Source organism: Sapajus apella, unplaced genomic scaffold (genome assembly GCF_009761245.1).
Source record: "Sapajus apella isolate SASKATOON/1434 unplaced genomic scaffold, GSC_monkey_1.0 scaffold173, whole genome shotgun sequence".
Lineage (NCBI taxonomy): Eukaryota > Metazoa > Chordata > Mammalia > Primates > Cebidae > Sapajus > Sapajus apella.
The window spans coordinates 1,450,458-1,471,732 of NW_022437113.1; the positions used below are offsets into that span (position 1 = coordinate 1,450,458).

Below are 21,275 nucleotides of genomic sequence, written 5' to 3' on the forward strand. Positions count from 1 at the left end.
GGTGGATGGATAAATAGACAGATGGGTAAGTGGGTGGGTGAATGGATAGTTAGTTGCATGAGTGGGTGAATGAATGGATGGAAGGATGGATGGATGATAGATAAATGAGTTGGTGAATGTATGGGTGAATAGTTGTGTGAGTGGATGAATGAATGAATGGAAGGACAGATGGATGAGTGGGTGGAGGCTCAAGAAGAAACGAAGCCTTAGTGCAGCGTCAGCCAGCAGTGGCTATGAGGGAACCTGAACCCAAATCCCTCTACCCTATCCTACACTCCTAGGGCAGGGAAGGACAAAGCAGCCCATGCCATCTGTCTTCTGCCTGCCAAAGTTTTATACTTCCATGCCTTTGCCAGGTTTCCCCAGGAGCTGAATGTGGGTAAAATCAGCGCCGAAGTGATGTGGAATCTGTTTGCCCAAGACATGAAGTATGCCATGGAGGGTGAGTTTCCCACCCCAGTGTTTCCCAGCCTGGCCACAGAGGTGGCTGCTCCTCTGTGTCCCCCGCCAAGGCTGTGAGTACCCTATACCCTTATGCCCGAGTTGGACATCAGTGACGGCCAGAGTGGGCAGCCTCTCTGCCGAGACACAGGGTGGCAGACCTTCCAGCTGTGCCACCCTCTTTGTCCCTGGCCAGAGCATGACAAACATCGTCTATGCAAGAGTGCCGACTACATGAACCTCCACTTCAAGGTGAAATGGCTCTACAATGAGTATGTGACAGAACTTCCTGCCTTTAAGGACTGTGTGCCTGAGTACCCTGCGTAAGTCCCTTGCCTCAAGCCCAGCCCAAGCCAGAGCCATAGCACTGACTGCTAGAAGGAAACCCAGAGGGGAGGGCTGACCTATTCATGTTACCTGGGCATCGGGGGCACAGGTTGGGCTCGAATCCCGTGTTCTCTAGGCTCAGCCATTGAGCAGTTGACTCCTATAGCCCAGAAAATTCCTAGCCTGGCCTAGTCATAACAACAACAGGAAGCATGCGACTTTCTCATTTTATCCTTTGACAATTCTATGAGTTAAGGTGGGATCATTTTAACTCCTATTTTGCGGAGGAGAAATTGGAGAGTTAAAGATGCCAAATGGCCAGGCACAGTGGCACATGCCTGGAGTCCTGGCAATTTGGGAGGCTGAGGCAGGAAGCTTGCTTGAATCCAGGAGTTCGGGACCTACCTGGACAAGGTAGTGAGACCCCATCTCTAAAATGAGTGAATGGGTCAGGCGCAGTGGCTTGTGCCTCTAATCCCAGGACTTTGGGAGGCCAAGGCAGGAGATCACCTGAGGTCAGGAGTTCGAGACCAGCCTAGCCAACAAGGCAAACCCTCAGCTCTACAAAAATACAAAAATTGGCCGGGTACAGTGACTCACACCTGTAATCCCAGCACTTAGGGAGGCTGAGGTGGGTGGATCACCGGAGGTCAGGAGTTTGAGACCACCCTGGCCAACATCATAAAACCCCGTCTCCACTAAAAATACAAAAATTAGCCAGATGTGGTGGCATGTGTCTGTAATCCCAGCTATGCAGGAAACTGATGCAGGAGAATCACTTGAACCCGAGAGGCAGAGGTTGCAGTGAGCTGAGATCGCACCACTGCACTCCAGCCTGGGCAACAGAGCAAGACTCTGTCTCAAAAAAAAAAAAAAAAAACAGAAAAGAAAAAAGAAAAGAAAAGAGAGAAAGAAAAGAAAAACAAGAGCTTGGCTGGGCGCAGTGGCTCACACCTGTAATCGTAGCACTTTGTGAAGCCGAAGCAGGAGGATGACCTGAGGTCAGGAGTTCAAGACCAGCCAGGCCAACATGGTGAAACCCGAACTCTACTAAAAAATATAAAAATTAGTTGGGCGTGGTGGCACATGCCTGTAATCCCAGCTACTTAGGAGGCTGAGGCAGGAGAATTGCTTGAACCCAGGAGACTGAGGTTGCAATGAGGAGAGATCGCACCACTGCACTCCAGCCTGGATTGAGGTATGAAAGAGTGAGACTCTGTCTCAGTAATAAAATGAAATAAAACAAAACAAGAGCTCAGAGAAAAAACCCACTTGATATGGGCAGTGTATCTGAACTAAGATTCCCACAGGTCTGGGCCCTGCTGTCAAAGGGGCCACTCAATCTATTTCATGAGTCGGGTAACTGAGGCTCGGTGCAGGAGGTGGGCGGAGGGGCAGCCGCTCAAGGCTGCAGGGAGAGCTCCAGGAAGAGTAGGAGCCACTGTAGCACCACCTAGCATTGGGTCAGAACCAGGCAGCGCAGAGGTGGAGGAAGCCAAGAGCTGGCAGAGCCCCACCCCGGTTCTTCATTCCAGATGGTTTGAACCCTTCGTCATCCAGTGGCTGGACGAGAATGAGGAGGTGTCCCGGGATTTCCTGCATGGCGCCCTGGAGCGAGACAAGAAGGATGGGGTAAGAAGGCCAACCCACAACCAAGTTCCTAATCTTCCCGTTGGGGTAGAGTTTCGGGGGAAATTTGCCCTTGGGATGAGGCCGGTCTCTGATAGGTATCCGCCATCTTTGTCTCGCTCATGGTTTTTTAAATCTTTTGTTTATTCATCAACTACAAAATGTGAGTTCCAGGCCAGGTGTGGTATTTCACACCTGTAATCCCAGCACTTTGGGAAGCTGAGGCGGGTGGATCACCTGAGGTTGGGAGTTCGAAACCAGCCTGACCAACATGGTAATACCCGTCTTTAAAAAAAAATTTTTTTTTTGATGTGAGTTCCATCAAGCCAAACGTCTCCATACACCCTGGCTTCCGTGTCCACCTCTAGAGGTTGGCTCTAAGTCAACCTCGCCCTCTGCCATCTCACCCTGGGGAAGGTGGTCTCTGGCTCTCCCTGTGGAGAGTGGGAGAGTCAGGCTCTGGGGCTTCTCTGGCACTGATCTCCTCCTTCCCCCGGACTTCTTTCCCCTGCAGTTCCAGCAGACCTCGGAGCATGCTCTGTTCTCCTGTTCCGTGGTGGATGTCTTCTCCCAACTCAACCAGAGCTTTGAAATCATCAAGAAACTTGAGTGCCCCGACCCCCAGATTGTGGGGCACTACATGAGACGCTTTGCCAAGGTGTGGGAAAGTGGGCAGGGTTGGGGCTGGGGGCTGGGGTCAGAGCTGGGGAATTGAGGTCAGAGTTGGAGATAGTTACGGTTGGGGTTGGTGGTGTCACTGATGCTGGGATTGACGTTGGGTTGAGGTTGAGGTTGAGATGAGGTTGGAGTTGAGGTTTGGCTGGAGGTCGGGGTTGGGGGTGGTGTTTACACTGAGATTGGAGTTGAGGTGTAGGCTCAGGTTGAAGTTGAGGTGCAGTTTGAGATCAGGTTGAGATGGGTGGATGGGTGGGTGGATGGGTGGGTGGGTGGATGGGTAGATGGATGGATGGTGGATAGATATAGGTAGGTAAATATTTAGATGGATAAATAATTTTTTTTTTTGAGAGAGTCTTGCACTATTGCCTGGGCTGGAGTGTAGTGGTGTGGTCTCGGCTCACTGCAATCTCCGCCTCCCAGGTTCAAGTGATTCTCCTTGTCTCAGCCTCCCAAGAAGCTGGAATTACAGGTGCACACCACCATGCCCAGCTAAATTTTTTGTATTTTTAGTAGAGACAGAGTTTCACCATGTTGGTCCGGCTGGTCTTGAACTCCTGACCTTATGATCCGCCCGCCTTGGCCTCCCAAAGTGCTGGGATTACAGGTGTGAGCTACCGCTCCTGCCTGAATAAATGTTTTGAAGACTTCAGGGTGTGAACTGAGGATTTGAGGTCATTGGTGCAGTTGGCAACGCTGTTTGGTTGGAGTTTGAGGCTGGGTTGCGTCTTGATTTGGGATCGAGGTTGGAGTGAGTGCTGAGATTGATACAGAATTTGAGTGAGTCTTGGGGTGAGTTTGAGGGTTGGGATCATTGGGGTTGAGGTTTGATTGATTGGCATTAGGCTGTGTTGACCTTGGGGATTGCAGGTAGGAACTGGCTTTTGATTTAAGATCAGGTCATACTTGTAGTTGAGGCTGGGTTAATATGATGCTTGGTTGCTCTGAAAAAGAGCTGGGTTGGCCAGGCGCAGTGACTCACATCTGTAATCCCAGCACTTTGGGAGGCCGAGGCGGGCAGATCACAAGTTCAGGAGTTCGAGACCATTCTGACCAACATGGTGAAACTCCAATACAAAAATCAGCTGGGTGTGGTGTCATTTGCCTGTAGTCCCAGCTACTTAGGAGGCTGAGGCAGGAGAATTGCTTGAACCCAGGAGGCGGAGGTTGTGGTGAGCCGAGATCATGCCATTGCACTCTAGCCTGGGCCACAGAGCAAGACTCTGTCTCAAAAAAAGAAAAGAAAAGAACAAAGAAAAAGAGCTGGGTCTACATAAAATGATTGTCTTCACCGAGTGGCACCTCCTCTAGGCCTTGATGCTCATCTTGGGTGGAGAATCTGCCTAGCCCAAGGGTCCATCTTAGGTGCTAATAGGTTTGAGCTCATCACTGATCTCACTAGTGGCTCTTGATGGCACCTGGTGACTGGAACATGCCTTGGTCCCAGCCTCTCCTCTCACCCACACTCTGTGTCTTCCCAGACCATCAGTAATGTGCTCCTCCAGTACGCAGACATCATCTCCAAGGACTTTGCCTCCTACTGCTCCAAGGAGAAGGAGAAAGTGGTGACCTGCAGGGGCCCCTGACCTATCCCCTCCTCAGCCCCATTCAGCATCCCCAGGGCTCCCTTCTTCCCAGGGCCCCGACACCTGGTGCTATGTGTGTCCAGCTGTGTGTAATCTGACTGGCTTGTGTGTGTGGTTAGAGGTGCTTGTTTGAATGTGTGTGATCAGAGTGTATCTAGTTGCGTGTGCCTGAGTGTATGGGATCCGAGTGCATGTGACTGTGTATTGTCTGTGTTGGCTGGTATACTGTGTGTGTGTGAGTCCGTGAACATCTGAGTGTGCTGGCTTTATTAACTGGGTGTAGCATGAATGTGTGTGTGAGTCTGTGCACATCTAAGTGCACATGCCTGATTACATTTCATCTAGCTGTGTTAAGTGGGTATAACGTGAGCATACGTGTGACTGTGTGTGTTTGTACATATCTGAGTGTGGGTGTCTAGCCATGTTCTATCCATCTGTGTTAATTGGGTAAAGCATGAGTGTATGTATGTGTGTGTGTGTTCAACTGTGCACGTCTCATATTTTATCTAGCTGTGTTAACCGGTTGTAGTGTGTGTGTATGCTTATGTGTGTGTCCAACTGTGCGTGTCTGGGTGTGTGCGACCATGTTTTGTCTGGCTGAGTTAACTGCATATAGTGTGAGAGTATAAGTGAGTGTGAGTGTGTGTGTGCGTCTGGCTGTGTTGACTGTGCATGGTGTGAGTGTGTGTCTGTGGCTGTGTCTGACTGTGCCTGTCTGGATTTGTGTGTCTTTGGGGGATCTTGTGTGTATATCTGGGTGTGAGGGCACCCACCTTAGTGTGGCACTGTTGGCTGTTGCAAATGAAGCCTTCGGGGTGTGAACTGGAAAACTTTGGGCCCCTGCAGGAAACTGCGCTACCCCAGAGTTCCCAGCCCCTCTGATGGACCTACCGGGCCTGGGGTTGGGAGATTACTTGAGTCCTCCTTGTCCCACCAATCCCCAGAGATGCCCCCTCCCGACAACACGCCCAGAAACCTGAGCCCAAATGCTGCCTTCCATCTGCAGGTGACCCTGCAGAACCCCAGCTTCCTCCAAACCCAGACCCTGAAACCATCCCGAGGTCCCTGGCAGTGGGTAGGGGGGCTCTGGGGAGAAGTCCTGAGGCCTGACTCCCCTTTCTGTTCCCCTCCACAGCCCTGCATCCTCATGAACAACACGCAACAGCTACGAGTTCAGCTGGAGAAGATGTTCGAAGCCATGGGAGGGAAGGAGGTGAGGCAGGGCCCAGGCAGGGCTGGAGAAGGGATAGGGGCACCCCCACCACTATGTGTGTTCCTGCAGGCCCCCGAGCTCATATGCCACCAGGCCTGGGGATAAATTCCAGCTCAACCATGCTCTTAAATCCAGGCATGCCGTGCAACTCTCTGTGCCTCAGTTTCCCCTCCAGCCCCTTGGGATCCCTTTCCCTGGGTCAGATGAGAAAGTGCCCAGTACGTGTGGATGCTTACTGGACCTGGCCTGATGTCCCTTCTCTCTCCTTAGTTGGATGCCGAAGCCAGTGACATCTTGAAGGAGCTTCAGGTGAAACTCAATAATGTCTTGGACGAGCTCAGCCGGGTGTTTGCTACCAGGTGGGAGCATCTCCAGGGCTGGGGGCAGTGGGGAGGGAACAGCCCCCAGCCCTCTGAGCCTGGGGCGTCTGGAGGCTCAGCAGATGTAGAAATGAAGATTGCAGGCTCAGAGTTAGACAAGGCTGAGTTCAAATCTTGGCTTTACTGCTTACTAGCTGTGACTAGTGACTTCCTTGGGGGAATCACTTAACCTCTCGAGCCTTATATATTTTTTTATTCCTCTGTAAAGTGTGGGTGATGACCATAATAGTACCTGAGTAGGATTTTGAGAATGAACAACAGGCAAATGTCTTGTCCTTTTGCCTGGTTCTGCTGTTATGATTCTTCATTCTTGCTTGATTATGTGCTGTGATGCTGATTACGACCTTAACAACCACAGGTCAGCATTTGCGTCTTTATCCAGCCCTTCCTCTGGTCTGAGCCCTTCCCTTCTGTGTCCCCAGCTTCCAGCCGCACATTGAAGAGTGTGTCAAACAGATGGGTGACATCCTTAGCCAGGTTAAGGGCACAGGCAATGTGCCAGCCAGTGCCTGCAGTAGCGTGGCCCAGGATGCTGACAATGTGTTACAGCCCATCATGGACCTGCTGGACAGCAAGTGAGCCGGGCCAGGTGGACTGGGCTGGCCAGGGAGGGGCTGGGGCAGGGCCAGAGAGACCCAGGAACTGGTCTGCAGAGAGTGTGCAGGGAACGTTTGCTGGGTGGTCATTGGATGGGTGAATAGATGTTTTGATGTATAGCTGGATGGATGTCTGGATGGATGGATGGATGGATGGATGGATGGATGGATGGATGTCTGGATGTCTGGCTGGCTGGCTGGCTGGATGGATGGATAGATGGTTGGATGGATGGATAGATAAATGGATGGATAGGTGAACAAATATTTGGATGGATAATAAATATTTTGATGGATAAATGGATGGACATATGGGCGGATGGATGAATAAATGGATGGGTGGATGAGTGGATGGATGGATGGATAGGTGGATAAATATTTGGATGAATGAATAAATGTTTTGACGCACAGATGGCTGGATGGATGCATGCATGCATGGATGGGTGGACGGATGGATGGATGGATGGATGGATGGATGGATAGGTGGATAAATATTTGGATGAATGAATAAATGTTTTGATGCACAGATGGATGGATGGATACACGGATGGATGGATAATTAGGTCGATAGATATTTGGATCATTGAATAAATGTTTTGATGCAGAAATGGATGGACAGATGGCTGGCTGGGTGAATAAATGAATGGGTGGATGGGTGGGCAGATGGGTAGGTGGATGGATGGTACATAGATACAGGTGGATAAATATTTGGATGGATAAATAAATGTCGTGATGCATAAATGAATGGACAGATGGGTAGGTGGGTGGATGAGTGGGTCAGTGGTTGGATGGATGGATGGATGGATGGATGAATAGGTGGGAAATATTTGGATGGATGAATAAATGTTTTGATGCATAGATGGATGGACAGATGGATGAATGAACTAGTGGATGGATAAATAAATGGACCAGTGGGTAGATGGCTTGAAGGATACATAGAAGGATGGATGGATGAACAGATGGATGGATGGGTGGATGGATAGAAAAATAGAGAATTAAAGACCACTGGAGGAGGGATAGATTGGTGGGTACTGGATCAGTTGGTGGATAGATCATGGTGGACTGCCTCTCTCCTTCAACCCCTATACATCCAACCACAATTTCTTTGCTGTTTTCCCTTTCAAGTCTGCCCTCCTCTGACCATTCCCCTCCTCTTTCTCCTGGGATTGGCCTTATCCCTTATAGTCCCTGATCTCCATCCTTCCTGTTTCAGTTCATCCCCCACACTGTTCTTTCAAACATGAAAGGCTGGCTGTGTCTCCCTCTTGAATGCACTGTGGCTCCCCATTACCCCTAGCCTCATGATAAGGCCCAAGTCTTCCTCCCAGACACTGATGCCCCTTCCCATCTGGTCCCTGCTGGCCAGTCCAACCACCACTCGCTCTTCTTTTTATGCATCAGATATCACAGCCCCATTAGACCACCCAGGGGTCCCTGTACAGGCTGTGTGCCCTCTTTCATGTCTGTGGAATGCCTTGCCCAGCTGTTAAGGGAAGGGGCTCTGTGGGTTGGGACCAGCTGGGCCCCCTCTCAGACCTGCCCCTCCCCCCCAGCCTGACCCTCTTTGCCAAAATCTGTGAGAAGACGGTGCTGAAACGAGTGCTGAAGGAGCTGTGGAAGCTGGTTATGAACACCATGGAGAAAACCATCGTCCTGCCCCCCCTCACCGACCAGACGGTGAGGACTGCAGGGGGCCCATGGGGACACTTGGGTCACCTCCCTGGTGGGAGCCCAGAAAACTTGGTGCCTAGAGAGGCTGGGGGGTGTGAACAAAGGCGTCCAGGCTCAGAGAGGTCATCCAGGATCAAGGTCCATCCAAGGGTCGTGGAAGCCACCAGAGGTCAGAGGGGCCATTCAGAGGTCAGAGAGGTCACATGGGGGTTAAAGTTCATCAAAGAGCTAAGGAGGTCATTCAGAGTCCATCGCGGTGACTCCGGGGTCAAAGAGATTAGGTAGAGTCAAGAGATATTTAAAGTCATAGAGGTCGCATGTAGGTCAAAAGAGCATTCAGAGATCAGAGGTCATCTAGAAAACAGGTAGACTTCAGTCATGGAAGGCATAGACCTTGGCTGGGCACCATGGCTCACGCTTGCAATCCCAGCACTTTGGGAGGCCCGAGGCAGGCAGACTGGTTGAGGTCAGGGGTTCAAGACCAGCCTGGGCAACATGGTAAAATCCTGTCTCTACTAAAAATACAGAAATTAGCTGGGTGTGGTGCCACATGCCTGTGATCCCAGCTTCTTGGGAAGCTGGGACACGAGAATTGTTTGAACCGGGAGGTGGAGGCTGCAGTGAGCCAAGATGGCGCCACTGCACTCCAGCCTGGGCGAGAGTGAGACCCTGTCTCAAAAAAAAAAAAAAAAAAAAGACATAGACATCAAAGACATCAATGGTGGGTTTTTCTAAGGGCTTTGGGGCTCATTCCAAAGATCAGAGATCAATAGACCAGGGGGCTCCTGGAGGTCAGCCAAAGGTCATGAAGGGCATCCAGGGTCAGAGAGGTCAAGTAGAGGTCAGTGGCCATCCAGAGACCAGGATCTATAGAACCCCCCCCCGCCAAGGACCAGGGGGACCCAGACATCTGTAGAGGGATGTAGTTGGGTGTGGGTCCCTCCGGGAGGCCTCAGGAACCTGAGGACAGCAATGGCACGTGGGCTATGGGCACATCAAGGAACAGGGAGGTCTGCCCCAGTTGGACCCTGGAGGCTTGGGGAGGGTGCTCGGGAGCCAAAGAGAGGCGACAATAGTCGAGGAGGCCCGGACTTACCAGCCTCCCCAATCCTGTGGGTTGGGCTGAGGCAGGGGTCATGCCCCTCTCGTCGGGGAGGCCCGGACTTCCCAGCCTCCCCAATCCTGTGGGTTGGGCTGGGGCAGGGGTCTTGCCCCTCCTTGCTGCCGTCTCCGACCCCTCCCTGGCCTTCCTGGGAAACTTATGGTACCTTATTCCCCCCCTCCCCCACCACCCCGCCCCCATCATGGCTGACAGATGATCGTAAGTAGAGGCCCGTCTGTCCGTCTGTCTGTCCGTCCGCTCTGTGTCGGGACTCAGCCCACCGCGTCGCTGCACCCCTCTCCCCACCCACCCAGCGCCCCCTCCTCACCCACCATCCTCCCTCCCGCCTAGATGTGCCTGTGTCTGTCTGGGGCAGGGCATGGGGAGGGGGCAGAACTGGGAGGGAGGGAGACCACACCCACCCACCCTGTCCCACTGAAGTCCAGAGGAGCCCCCCTCCAACCCACTTCCAAACCCCGGGCCCAGCTCCTCCTTCACAGCAGACTTGCCATCTATGGGTAGAATCCAACCTCGCTCCCGTGACCAGATGCCACCAGATGCCCTGAAGCTAGAAAGAGGATCAGCCCCAGGATCCCTCTGACCTCCTCTTTGGGCTCTGAACTGTCAGCAGCTTCCCAGAATGCAGATCCTCATCGTGAGGGTCTCTACTTCTGACTCCCCTGAAATTCCATGCTCCAGACCATTCCTCAGTACCCCACCACCCTGCCGACCTGACTCCCGCCATCCACACTGGCACACACCAATGCCAGACACACACCCAGGTGCCCAAGTGGGAGACTTGTGTCATGGCTTTGATGTCACGCAGACTTGGGGTCAGTTCCTAGCCTTGCCACTCTCTCTCTCTGTGTGACCTTGGGAAGTCATTTGACCTCCCAGCCTCTGTTTCCTTGTCTGGAAAATGGGGCTCATTGCATCATGTCCCTGAAGGTAGTTCTAAGAACCAAATGGCATGATGCATTAAAATAGTCATCTCAGTATTGCTTGAACCCAGGAGACAGATGTTGCAGTGAGCCAAGATCACGCCACTGCACTCTCAGTGACTGGCCCAGAGGCAGCGATCACTAAATCAGAGCTAATGATGGTGGTGGTGGTGGGGCGGGGGGGGGGGCAGTGATATGCAGACATGTACGAGAGTACAGACAAAACAACTTCAGATTTTCCCTTTGTGGGCAAGACAAGGCTGTCACAAGATTTCACTTCGTCAAAAGTTTACAAGTGCTCTTCTTACTTCTTGGTAGCTGCAGCCTGGGTCTTTGGCTGTAACCATAGAGAGCCAAAGGGTATGCTTTGGTGGCAGCATAGCCAACCACAGCAATGCATTTATGGGCAGGGGGATCAAAGAATGTGCATTTAATGACTGTCCATATGCCAGACCTTCTCATAGCCCCCGTTTCAGCTCACCTTCATAACAGGCCTTTGAATGAGGTGGATATTATCGTCCCCATTTTGCAGATGAGGAAAGCTGAGGCTCAGAGACAAGTCACTTGTTCAAGGTCATATAGTAAATGCCAGAGTCAGGATTCAAATTCAGATCTGTCTGAATATGCAGCCCATTTTCTTTGCTATTAACTCAAGAACCAAGAGTCTCATTGTACAGTAAATGTAAACGGATTATGTTTTGGCAGTGACTTCTCTCCTTTCTTTCTGGCTTTCTCTAGCTCTGTATCTCTATCTCTTTCTCTCTCTCTCTGTTTACTGTCTCTGACTCTCACACCATTTAAGAGTCAGTCATTAAAGCAAGCGCGCGTGCATGCGCGCGCACACACACACACACACACACACACACCACAATCCCCATGCAACCCAATCATCAGTCCCCTGTGCAGTGTGGATTCCCCTGTCCCCATGAATATACCTGTGAGCATCCTGGGTTCCCACCCTGCACAACTTGCCAGGTTGATCACCCTGTGACATTGTCTCTGCAGGGGAACCTCTTGAGAAAACATGGCAAGGGATTAGAAAAGGTAATGAGGGCCTCATCTCACTGAGGCCCTGAGCTCTGGTGTCTGGGCATGTGTGTGCATGTGTGTGCATCTGTGCACCTGGGCAGGAAGGCCAGCTGGGGGTCGTGGGTAGGGATAGCTGTCCTAACCAAGTCCCGAAAAACCAGACGTCAGAGATGAAGTGATTCTCCAGGGAGAGAATGTGCAGCGTGTGTGCAAATGTGAACTAATGTGTGTGCACAAACAGCTCCCATCCTCCCACAGCAGTACCTACAGCCCTGGGCTCAGCTGAAACTCTGTGGCTTCTTGAAGAGCCTACATACTGGATCACCACTCTGGATTGAGACGTGTTATTTTTTACATAGATTTTTTTGTTGTTGTTGCTGTGCTAATGGATGTTTGTTGTTACGGAGATGGGAGCTACAGCAACATGGGAGCTACAGCAACACGCAGGCAGCTGTCTTGCTGTGCATTTGTGCAGATGTTATTGTGCCTGTGTGCATATAAATGGAGTCTTAGCTTTGTGAATGTGGGACACGGGGGTTGCCTACTCTCTCAGCCAGCCCTTTGGGGGTCACATTCAATGTGCCAGGCACCCTATATGTGTATGTGAATCCTTGTGGGGTCAAGGGTGTATGGGTTTATGTGTGTGATTGTCCACATGCCTGCAAGTGTTTAGGAGTGTATGTGTGTAGTTTCGTGTACAAGTTCTTCAGCATGGAGTGAACTTGCAGTATATGTTAGTATGTTTTTTTGTAGAGTCAGGTACAGAGATATAGGGGCAGCCCCTTAGGAACTGGGGGAGGAGAGATTCCTACCCCTGTTTCATCTCCCCTCCTCCCCAGGTACCTCATCCTGGGGCAGTCTGACTGTGGGATGGGGCTGCTTTCAGCCTCCTGGGCACCCAGAGAGTATGCTGGTAGTCAAGGAGTCTAACCCTGAAGCCCATGCTAAGGGACAAGAGGAGGTGCTAACCAGGGAGGGGGCCCACCATTAGACCCAGGACCTGGGGAGGAGCTCCTGGGCTGGGAAGTGGGACTGTGCTTTGAGGGGGCAGGGAAGTCCCACTGAGTATCCTCCCAGCAGCCACCAGAACGCTGACCTCCACCTGATTCTCTCCACAGGGCAGGGTGAAATTGACAAGCCACTCAGACGTAAGACCAGCCTCTCACTGTCTGTCTGGCTCCCACCCCACTCCCTCACCCCACCCCGTGCCCCCTTCCACCTCTGTGGTCCGTGCCGTCCGAGGGCGTACTGTGAACCTGTCTGTTGGTCTCTTCTTCCTTTGTCTGTCTGGCTTGCTCGTGGGGAGTGGTGGGTGGGGGGTTGGCGGGTAGGGCAGAGGGTGCCCAGGAAGGCCCCTGAGCCCTTCCAGACTACAGGTGGGTGCAGCAGGGGAAACTGAGGCCCAGTCCACTGGGCTCCTGAGTAACTGTGCCTTGTAAGAACTTCAGGATCACAGATAAGAAATAAGAATGATAGTAGCAGCCAAGATGATAATAATAACACTAGTAGGAATGACCACATGGCCAGCAGGTAAACTATGAAGATAATTCCAAATATCCCCACTGCAAATGGGCCCCCTCCCCATCTAGCCTCACCCAGGACCCCCAGACCATCCCAGAACCCAGTAATACAAGACTCGTTACCTCAATACTCAGCCCTACTCTGTCCCCCAAGTTTCTGTGGGTATCCCTGTTAGCCAGGGTGGGAATTGAGGATCAGATGGCTCAGGGACGCACTTGGGGCCACCCAGCAGTGACAGAGGAGGCTAGACACATGCATGGCTTCCAGGCTGGAACCCCGTCTCCCTTAACATTGCCTTTGACTTTGAGACCAAGTGATAATTAGTGAACACAGAGCAAGGACTTGTTTACTTCAGACTAAGCCACAAAGTGAATCTAATTTTCCCCATCTAGATGGGAAAACTGAGGCTCAGAGAGGTTAAGTGACTCTCCCAGGGCACACAGCAGGGCTGTGATTTGAACCCAGACCCATCTAGATTGTCAGAGCCATCACCGCATCGCCATCTTGCTAGTATCTGTTTGGGGGTGGGATGGAGGACGGATATGGAGGTGTTTGTTGTATAGAGGGAGGATTTTTCCTTTAAAAGCTCAGACTGGCTAGCGATGTGGCTCACGCCTGTAATCCCAGCACTTTAGGAGGCTGAGGTGGAAGGATCAATTGAGCCCAGTAATTCAAGACTAGCCTGGACAACATAGCAAGACCCCATCTCTACGAAAAATATTTCAAAAATATTTAAAAATTAGCTGAGCAGCTAGGCGTGGTGACTCACGCCTGTAATCCCAGCACTTTCGGAGGCTGAGGCGGGCAGATCACCTGAGGTTGGGAGTTCGAGACCAGCCTGACCAACAGAGAAACCCCGTCTCTACTAAAAATACAAAAATTAGCCGGGCACAGTGGTGCATACCTGTAATCCCAGCTACTTGGGAGGCTGAAGCAGGAGAATCACTTGAACCCGGGAGGCAGAGGTTGTGGTGAGCTGAGATGGTGCCATTGCATTCCAGCCTGGACAACAAGAGTGAAACTCCATCCAAAAAAAAAAAAAAATTAGCTGAGCATGGTTGCTCACACGTGTAGTCCCAGCTACTGGGAAGGAGGGAGGATTTCTTGAGCCCAGGAGTTTGTGGCTACATTCAGCTATGATCATGCCACTGCACTCCAGCCTGGGCAACAGAGGGAGACCCTGTGTCAAAAAACAAAACAAAACAGAACTCAGACTGAAAGTCCTCCCAGATGACAGGGGAAATTTCCCTGCAGAGGGGATGATGCCTTGAGGAGGAGGAGGTGTTTCACCAGAGCCATTTTCTGAAACCCCAGCACAATCTCTTGTTTTCCCCACACCCCCTTTCCCTGAAAAGCCCTGCCCACACCCACAAACACCACTGTCTGAGGCTCCCCCAATCCACTGCCCCTCACAACCTGGCCCCTGTCTGTTTCTCCCATTTCACAAGCCTGGGTGGGGCTGAGAGGGTGGGTACTATCCTCACGGGACTTGGATTTTCAAGGACAAGGTTACCACATCCTCTTGAGTTCATCCTGGGGAGTTCCAGACCCCTGTCCTTGGGACACAATTATTGCCCAGCCCCGAGCCTTTGGGCAAGGACCAAGATGGTCTCCTGGACTGGGGTGTCAGCTGAGTGTTTGGGGACAAGGCGGTAGCATCCCTGCCCTCACCCAGCTGTCTGTTGTTACCTGCAGGGAACCCAGATGATCTTCAATGCAGCCAAGGAACTGGGCCAGCTGTCCAAACTCAAGGTGAGGAGTGGGGACAGATTATGGGGTGGGGGACTGCCCCCCCATACTCACGTGGCTTCCAGGTTGCCATCATCCTGGGGGAGGGGTCCCAGGATGATGACATGCATTACAGGCTGCAAGGACAGGAACTCTACTCACTCAAGCACAAGATATTTGCTCCCCAGTGTGTCAGAAAAGTGTGAATAGTTCAGCTTCAGGTACAGCTTGATCAAGAGGGCACGTCATTTATTCACCAAATATTTATTGAGCACCTGCTGTGTGCCAATCACATGCTGGGTGCTGGGATGACGAAAACATTGACCCTCAGCCCAGCTTGTCCAAGTTTTACAGAGATGAGGCCCATAGACACAGATTCTGAAGGCAGGGCCCACACTACCCATGTGGCCCTCTCCCTATCCATCCAGGACCACATGGTACGAGAAGAAGCCAAGAGCTTGACCCCGAAGCAGTGTGCCGTTGTTGAATTGGCCCTGGACACCATCAAGGTGAGAGGCCTTACCTCTGCCCCTCCCAGGTGGGGGGTGCAGAGTGTGTGGCTGCTGTGGTCATGAACCTAGGTTCACCTCAGACCCATATTAATTCATTAATTTGTAAATACTCCCTCCATCCCCCTTCTGTGCCAGAGCTGGGCTGGCTAATGCTGGAGGCTTAAGGAACGCCATCCTCGGCCTTGTAGGGTCAGGCTTGGGGTAGAGGGAAGGATGCGGGGCTGAGGGAGCCCAAGGCGGGAAGAGGGCATGTGAGAGATGGGTTCTGAGGAATGCATAGGAGTTCACTGGTCAAAGCAAAGGAGGAGGTGAAAAAGTAGCAGAGGGAGGGATCGGGAGTGGTAACTGCAGGGCTGCCCAGCCCTATATGAGTGGATAGAGGATGCCACCAGCCTCACTTCTCCCCACCCCATCCTCCACAGCAATATTTCCACGCCGGTGGCGTGGGCCTTAAGAAGACCTTCCTGGAGAAGAGCCCGGACCTGCAATCCTTGCGCTATGCCCTGTCACTCTACACGCAGGCCACCGACCTGCTCATCAAGACCTTCGTACAGACGCAATCGGCCCAGGGTAAGGGCGCCCAGACCCCACCACCCTTTCCAGCTCTGCAGAGGCAGCCCAACCCAGAGCCTAAGCAGCTGCCATTGGCTCACTCCTCCTGTGACGTCATGGATGGGGCAGAATTGACATCTCTGCACCAAGTCCAGGGACCAATGAGTGATGCAACGTTTGTCGGGGCGAGGCCTCTGACATCACAGGCCGGGAGGTGGTTGTCCACTCCTGGGAAAATCTGTAATCTCCTGGGGCCAGACAATGATTGACAGCTCTGGGGTGGAATGTCTTTGACATCAAGGACCAGGGTGTGGAACCTATGACGTTGTAGGTCCACAAGGTGATTGTCGTCTCCTGGGAAAATCTGTGGTGTCCCAGGGCCAATGAATGATTGTCGGCTCCTGGGGGACCTCGAGAGTCATGGGTCCAAGGAGTGGTTTACCTCTCTGGGGGGTCGTCAGGAGTGATTGACAGCTCAGGATGGGCAGGACCTCTGACGTCAAGGGGTCAAGGAATGATTGGCAGGTCCAGGGGTGGGGCTTCTGACATCATGGTCCCAGGGAGTGGTTGAAGTCCCCTGAGCAGGACCTCTGCTAAGGTGCTAAGGAATGATTGACAGTCCCAAGGGAGGGAGGGACCTCGACTTGGTGAGGGAGGGTGGACGGAGAGGGAGTTCCCATTTCTCAAACTCTCTCTCTCTTTCTCTCTGTCTTTTGCTTCGGTCTCCTGTCCCTCTCTGAGCGCACACACAGGGCAGCTGGGGCTGGATGGAGAGCAGGATTTCCTGGGGACCCCCCTTTTCACAATTGGTCCCGACAGACAAGGGAAAGAAGTTTGGCAGCTGACCTCAGGAGGGGGAGGGAGAGTCGCCGTCACACCCAGCCTGGGGCGAGGGGAGCCTCCAGCGGTCCTCTTCTCCCCCGATCCAGCCAGTCTCCCCCTGTGAGAGGATGGAGCCTCCCCCTGTGGCCTCCAGCGGTCCTCTTCTCCCCTGATCCAGCCAGCCCAGTGCCCTCCGTGGACGCTGGGTCTCTGAGCTCAGCTTCCTGTCCAGATCTGGCTGCTTTTAGTGTCCCTGGCGTCCCTGGAGCAGGAGGCTGTGTGTCTGTCTGTCCGTCTGTCTGCAGCTGACGTTTCTCTCTCTCTTGTTTTTCCTCCTTCTCACTCGCTGTCCCCTCTCCGCACCTCCCCTGCCCCCTCCACACACACTCCTCCATCCTCACCTCTCACTGGCTCGTCTCTCCCCGCTCCCCATGCTCCCCCCCTCTCTCCCCCCTCCACCCCCCAATTAGTCCATGGTGGAAAAGGTACTAGGTTTACCCTTAGTGAAGACATTTATCCTGAGAAGGGTACGTGCCTCCGCCGCCCGCCCGCCCGCCCGCCACCCGCGCCTGGTGCCCGGTGCCTGCGCCCCTCCCGGCCCCGGCTAGTAAAAGGCTCGCCCTTCTGCCTCCAGGGCCTGCAGGGCCCCCGCCCAGGCCTGAGTGGCTTGGAGGGCCCAGGCGGGTGAGGGGGAAGGACGATTTGCTGGTTCCACATGGGGAAGAAAAAGCGATTCCAGTGGGAATCCCAGAATCCATTTCTCCCGAGATGATGTCTTTTTTAAGCCATATTCCGGGACCGGGGACAGGCACCTGTCAGGTTAAGAGGTGGGCTCAGATCCCAGCTCAGTGACTCCCTGGGTAGGCACCTTGGGCAAGAATCTGTCTCCCTGAGCCTCAGTTTTCTCATCTGTAAAATGGGGACACTCAAGGACCCTATTTCATAGGATTATTGTTATTAATATTGTTATTATTTAGAAACAGGGTCTCCTTCTGTCACCTAGGCTGGAATGCAGTGGTGTAATCACTGCGTACTGCAGCCTCCACCTCCCATGCTCAAGTGATCCTCCTGCCTCAGCCTCCCGAGTAGCTGGGACTACAGGCACCAGCCACCATGCCCAACTAATTTTTAAAATTTTTTTTGTCAGGGAGGGGGGTCTCACTTTCTTGCCCAGGCTGATCTCCAGTTCCTGGCCTCAAGTGATCCTCCTGTTTGGCCTCCAAAAATGTTGGGATTACAGCTGTGAGCTACTGTAAGAGGCTGATGAGATTATGTTTAGAATTGGAGGACTTATATTTAGAGCCATGTCTGGGACAGGATAAGATCTCAGCAATTCCTCACTATTGTTATTGTTCTTTTCTTTTTTTCTTTTTTCTTTTTTTTTTTTTTTTTGAGATCGAGTTTCTCCCAGGCTGCAGTGCAATGATGCCATCTCGGCTCACTACAGTCAGCCTCCACCTCCCAGGTTCAAGCGATTCTCCTGCCTCAGCCTCCCGAGTAGCTGGGATTACAGGCACGTGCCACCACACCTGGCTAATTTTGTATTTTTAGTAGAGACGGGGTTTCACTATGTTGGTCAGGCTGGTCTCGAACTCCCAACCTCAGGTGATCCACCCGCCTCAGCCTCCCAAAGTGCTGGAATTACAGACATGAACCACCGTGCCTGGTGTTATTGATCTTATTAATATACTTGATGTCATATTTCCAGTGTTGAAAACGTTGAACACTTATCAGCCTCTAATGCTGAGCAAGACCTCATGCCAGGCGTTTCTTGAAGAATCTGTGTTGGGTTTTGTTGTTGTTTGAGACAGAGTCTTGCTCTGTCATCCAGGCTGAAATCTCAGCTCACTGCAACCTCCACCTCCCAAGTTCAAGCAATTCTCCTGCCTCAGCCTCCTGAGTAACTGGTTATAGGTGCACACCACCATGCCTGACTAATTTTTGTATTTTTAGTAGAGACGGGGTTTCACGATGTTGGCCAGGCTGGTCTCGAACTCCTGGTCTCAAGTGATCCACCCACCTTGACCTTGGCCTCCCAAAGTGCTGGGATTACAGGTGCAAGCCACTGCGCCCGGCCAGTTTGTTTTTAATTTGAGATAGGCGCTGTCACTCAGGCCAGAGAGCAATGGCAAAATCTCAACTCACTGCAGCTTCCACCTCCCGGGCTCTGTTGCCCAGGCAGGTCTCAAACTCCTGGCCTCACAGCTGGTCTCCTCATTCCTAGGATTATAGGCATGTGCCACCATGCCTGGCTAATTTTTGTATTTTTAGTAGAGAGGGGGTTTCACCATGTTGGTCAGGCTGCTCTCTAACTCCTGACCTCAGGTGATCCTCCCACCTTGGCCTCCCAAAGTGCTGGGATTACAGGCGTGAGCCTCCATGCCTAGCCTTCTTGGGGAATCTGAAAAGGATTTCTCCTATTGCCCCACAAGGGGTCCATCATTCCACAGATGAGATGCTGATAGCAGAAGAGATTCGACCACTTGTCCCAGGAACCTTCCCCTGCAGGGGTCCCGGGACTTGGGGAGTGGGGAATGGGGTTGGGAGAGGCACTGAGAGGCCCAGGAAAGACCCTTCCCCACGGAGCCAGCAAAGCATGGGATGGGGGCACCCAGCACTGCCCCCCTCCCCACTTCTTACTAGCTTTGGCCTTGGTCTGACCCCTCACCTGACCCACCACTGTCCGACTCCCCCCAGCACCCCCAGCACCCCAGTCTGGCCCGGATTGAGCTTGCTGTGAAGCATCAGCCTGGGGGGGGAAGAGCGGCTGAGCATGTGACTGGTGGAGGTCGGGGGTGGAATGGGAGCCTGAGGCGTCAAGGAATGGGACCTGGGGTGGGCAGCAAAGACCGGGGCCGCATACCCCAGTACTGGGGTGATGGGAGTCTCCAGGCCCCTGTGCTCCCCGATCATCAGTCACTTCCTGTCCAGCGCGAGGTAACCCAATCAGCCTTTGACTGACCTGACTTCCCACCCTCACCTCTGACTTTCCCCTTCTTCTCCCTGTGCATGGGGTGGTCCAGGAAGGGGGAGCTGCCTGGTGGGGGTTTGGGAGGGGCTGGGGGAGATGCTGGCGGTCACAGGTCCACAGGCCCTATAGGATGCCCTTTTGAGTCACAGAAGGCAGAACTGGGACAGATTCTTTTAAGCTCCCCCATCAATGATCCCCACTGGAACCATAAAGGACACATGTGGTGGCCTCAGACAGAAGCACACTACACCATAATTCAAGCAGACAAGGGACTTGTTGGCTATAGAACGGAAATATCAGGGGTTGAGGCCAGGCATAGTGGCTCACGCTTGTAATCCCACCACTTTGGGAGGCCAAGGTGGGTGGATCACTTGAGGTCAGGAGTTTGAGACCAGCCTGTTTCACCAGCATAATCAAACCCCATCTCTACTAAAAATACAAAAATTAGCTGGGCGTGTTGGTGGATGCCTGTAATCCCAGCTACTTGGGAGGCTGAAGCAGGAGAATTGGTTGAACCCCGGAGACAGGGGTTGCAGGGAGCCGAGATCGCACCACTGCACTCCAGCCTAGGTGACAGAGTGAGACTGTGTCTCAAAAAAAAAAAAAAAAGAATAAATGAAAGATTTAGATAGAGTTGAGTTGACATCTGGAACAGCTGAATCCAGAGTCTCCAAGAACGTCATTGGCCGTTGTTCTCTGTTGAGACCTCCCTGAGGTCCCAATTGGCAAAAATAGCCCAATGCTCACAGCTTAGCACCAGAGGGTGACCTTTTTCACTAAGAGTTACAACCAAAGTCCCAGGTGCAATTCCTATTGGCCCTGCTTGGGTCACATGACCATCTCTGAACCAGTTATTAGGCTATGGGCAGGGAATGCTCTGATTGGCCAGCTGTGGCTCACTGAGCCATCTCTGAAGCGGGGATGGAGCCCATCTTACCTGAGCCACAAGGTCTAAGGTGAGTGTGGGAGCATTTCTTTTTTTTCTTTTTTTTTTTTTTTTGAGACGGAGTTTCGCTTTTGTTACCCAGGCTGGAGTGCAATGGCGCGATCTCGGCTCACCGCAACCTCCGCCTCCTGGGTTCAGGCAATTCTCCTGCCTCAGCCTCCTGAGTAGCTGGGATTACAGGCACGCGCCACCATGCCCAGCTAATTTTTTTTTGTATTTTTAGTAGAGACGGGGTTTCACCATGTTGACCAGGGTGGTCTCGATCTCTTGACCTCGTGATCCACCCGCCTCGGCCTCCCAAAGTGCTGGGATTACAGGCGTGAGCCACTGCGCCCGGCCCTGGGAGCATTTCTTAACAGAAACTTTAGATTCTGGGGGGGCCGAGGCGGGTGGATCACGAGGTCAAGAGATCGAGACCATCCTGGTCAACATGGTGAAACCCCGTCTCAAATAAAAGAAACTTTAGATTCTGGCTGGTCACAGTGGCTCATGCCTGTAATCCCAGCGCTTTGGGAGGCCGAGACAAGCGCATCACCTGAGGTCAGGTGTTTGAGACCAGCCTGGCCAACTTGACGAAACCCCATCTCTAATAAAAATATAAAAATTATCCGGGCATGTTGGCGCGTGCCTGTAGTC

At 52.5% G+C, this 21,275-nt stretch overlaps 1 protein-coding gene across 1 annotated transcript in view; it reads left to right on the plus strand.

Moving 5' to 3' along the window:
* The window catches only part of UNC13A (unc-13 homolog A), a 104,487-nt gene that overhangs the window by 74,369 nt on the left and 8,843 nt on the right, over positions 1–21,275 (plus strand). The window contains exons 26-40 of the mRNA XM_032267920.1: positions 265–442; positions 638–764; positions 2,304–2,400; positions 2,912–3,055; positions 4,554–4,637; positions 5,794–5,871; positions 6,142–6,230; positions 6,674–6,826; positions 8,398–8,521; positions 9,831–9,836; positions 11,564–11,602; positions 12,706–12,735; positions 14,804–14,860; positions 15,265–15,345; positions 15,771–15,918. Coding sequence (XP_032123811.1) covers positions 265–442; positions 638–764; positions 2,304–2,400; positions 2,912–3,055; positions 4,554–4,637; positions 5,794–5,871; positions 6,142–6,230; positions 6,674–6,826; positions 8,398–8,521; positions 9,831–9,836; positions 11,564–11,602; positions 12,706–12,735; positions 14,804–14,860; positions 15,265–15,345; positions 15,771–15,918 — 1,435 coding nt within the window. The remainder of the gene's footprint in view (positions 1–264; positions 443–637; positions 765–2,303; positions 2,401–2,911; positions 3,056–4,553; positions 4,638–5,793; positions 5,872–6,141; positions 6,231–6,673; positions 6,827–8,397; positions 8,522–9,830; positions 9,837–11,563; positions 11,603–12,705; positions 12,736–14,803; positions 14,861–15,264; positions 15,346–15,770; positions 15,919–21,275) is intronic.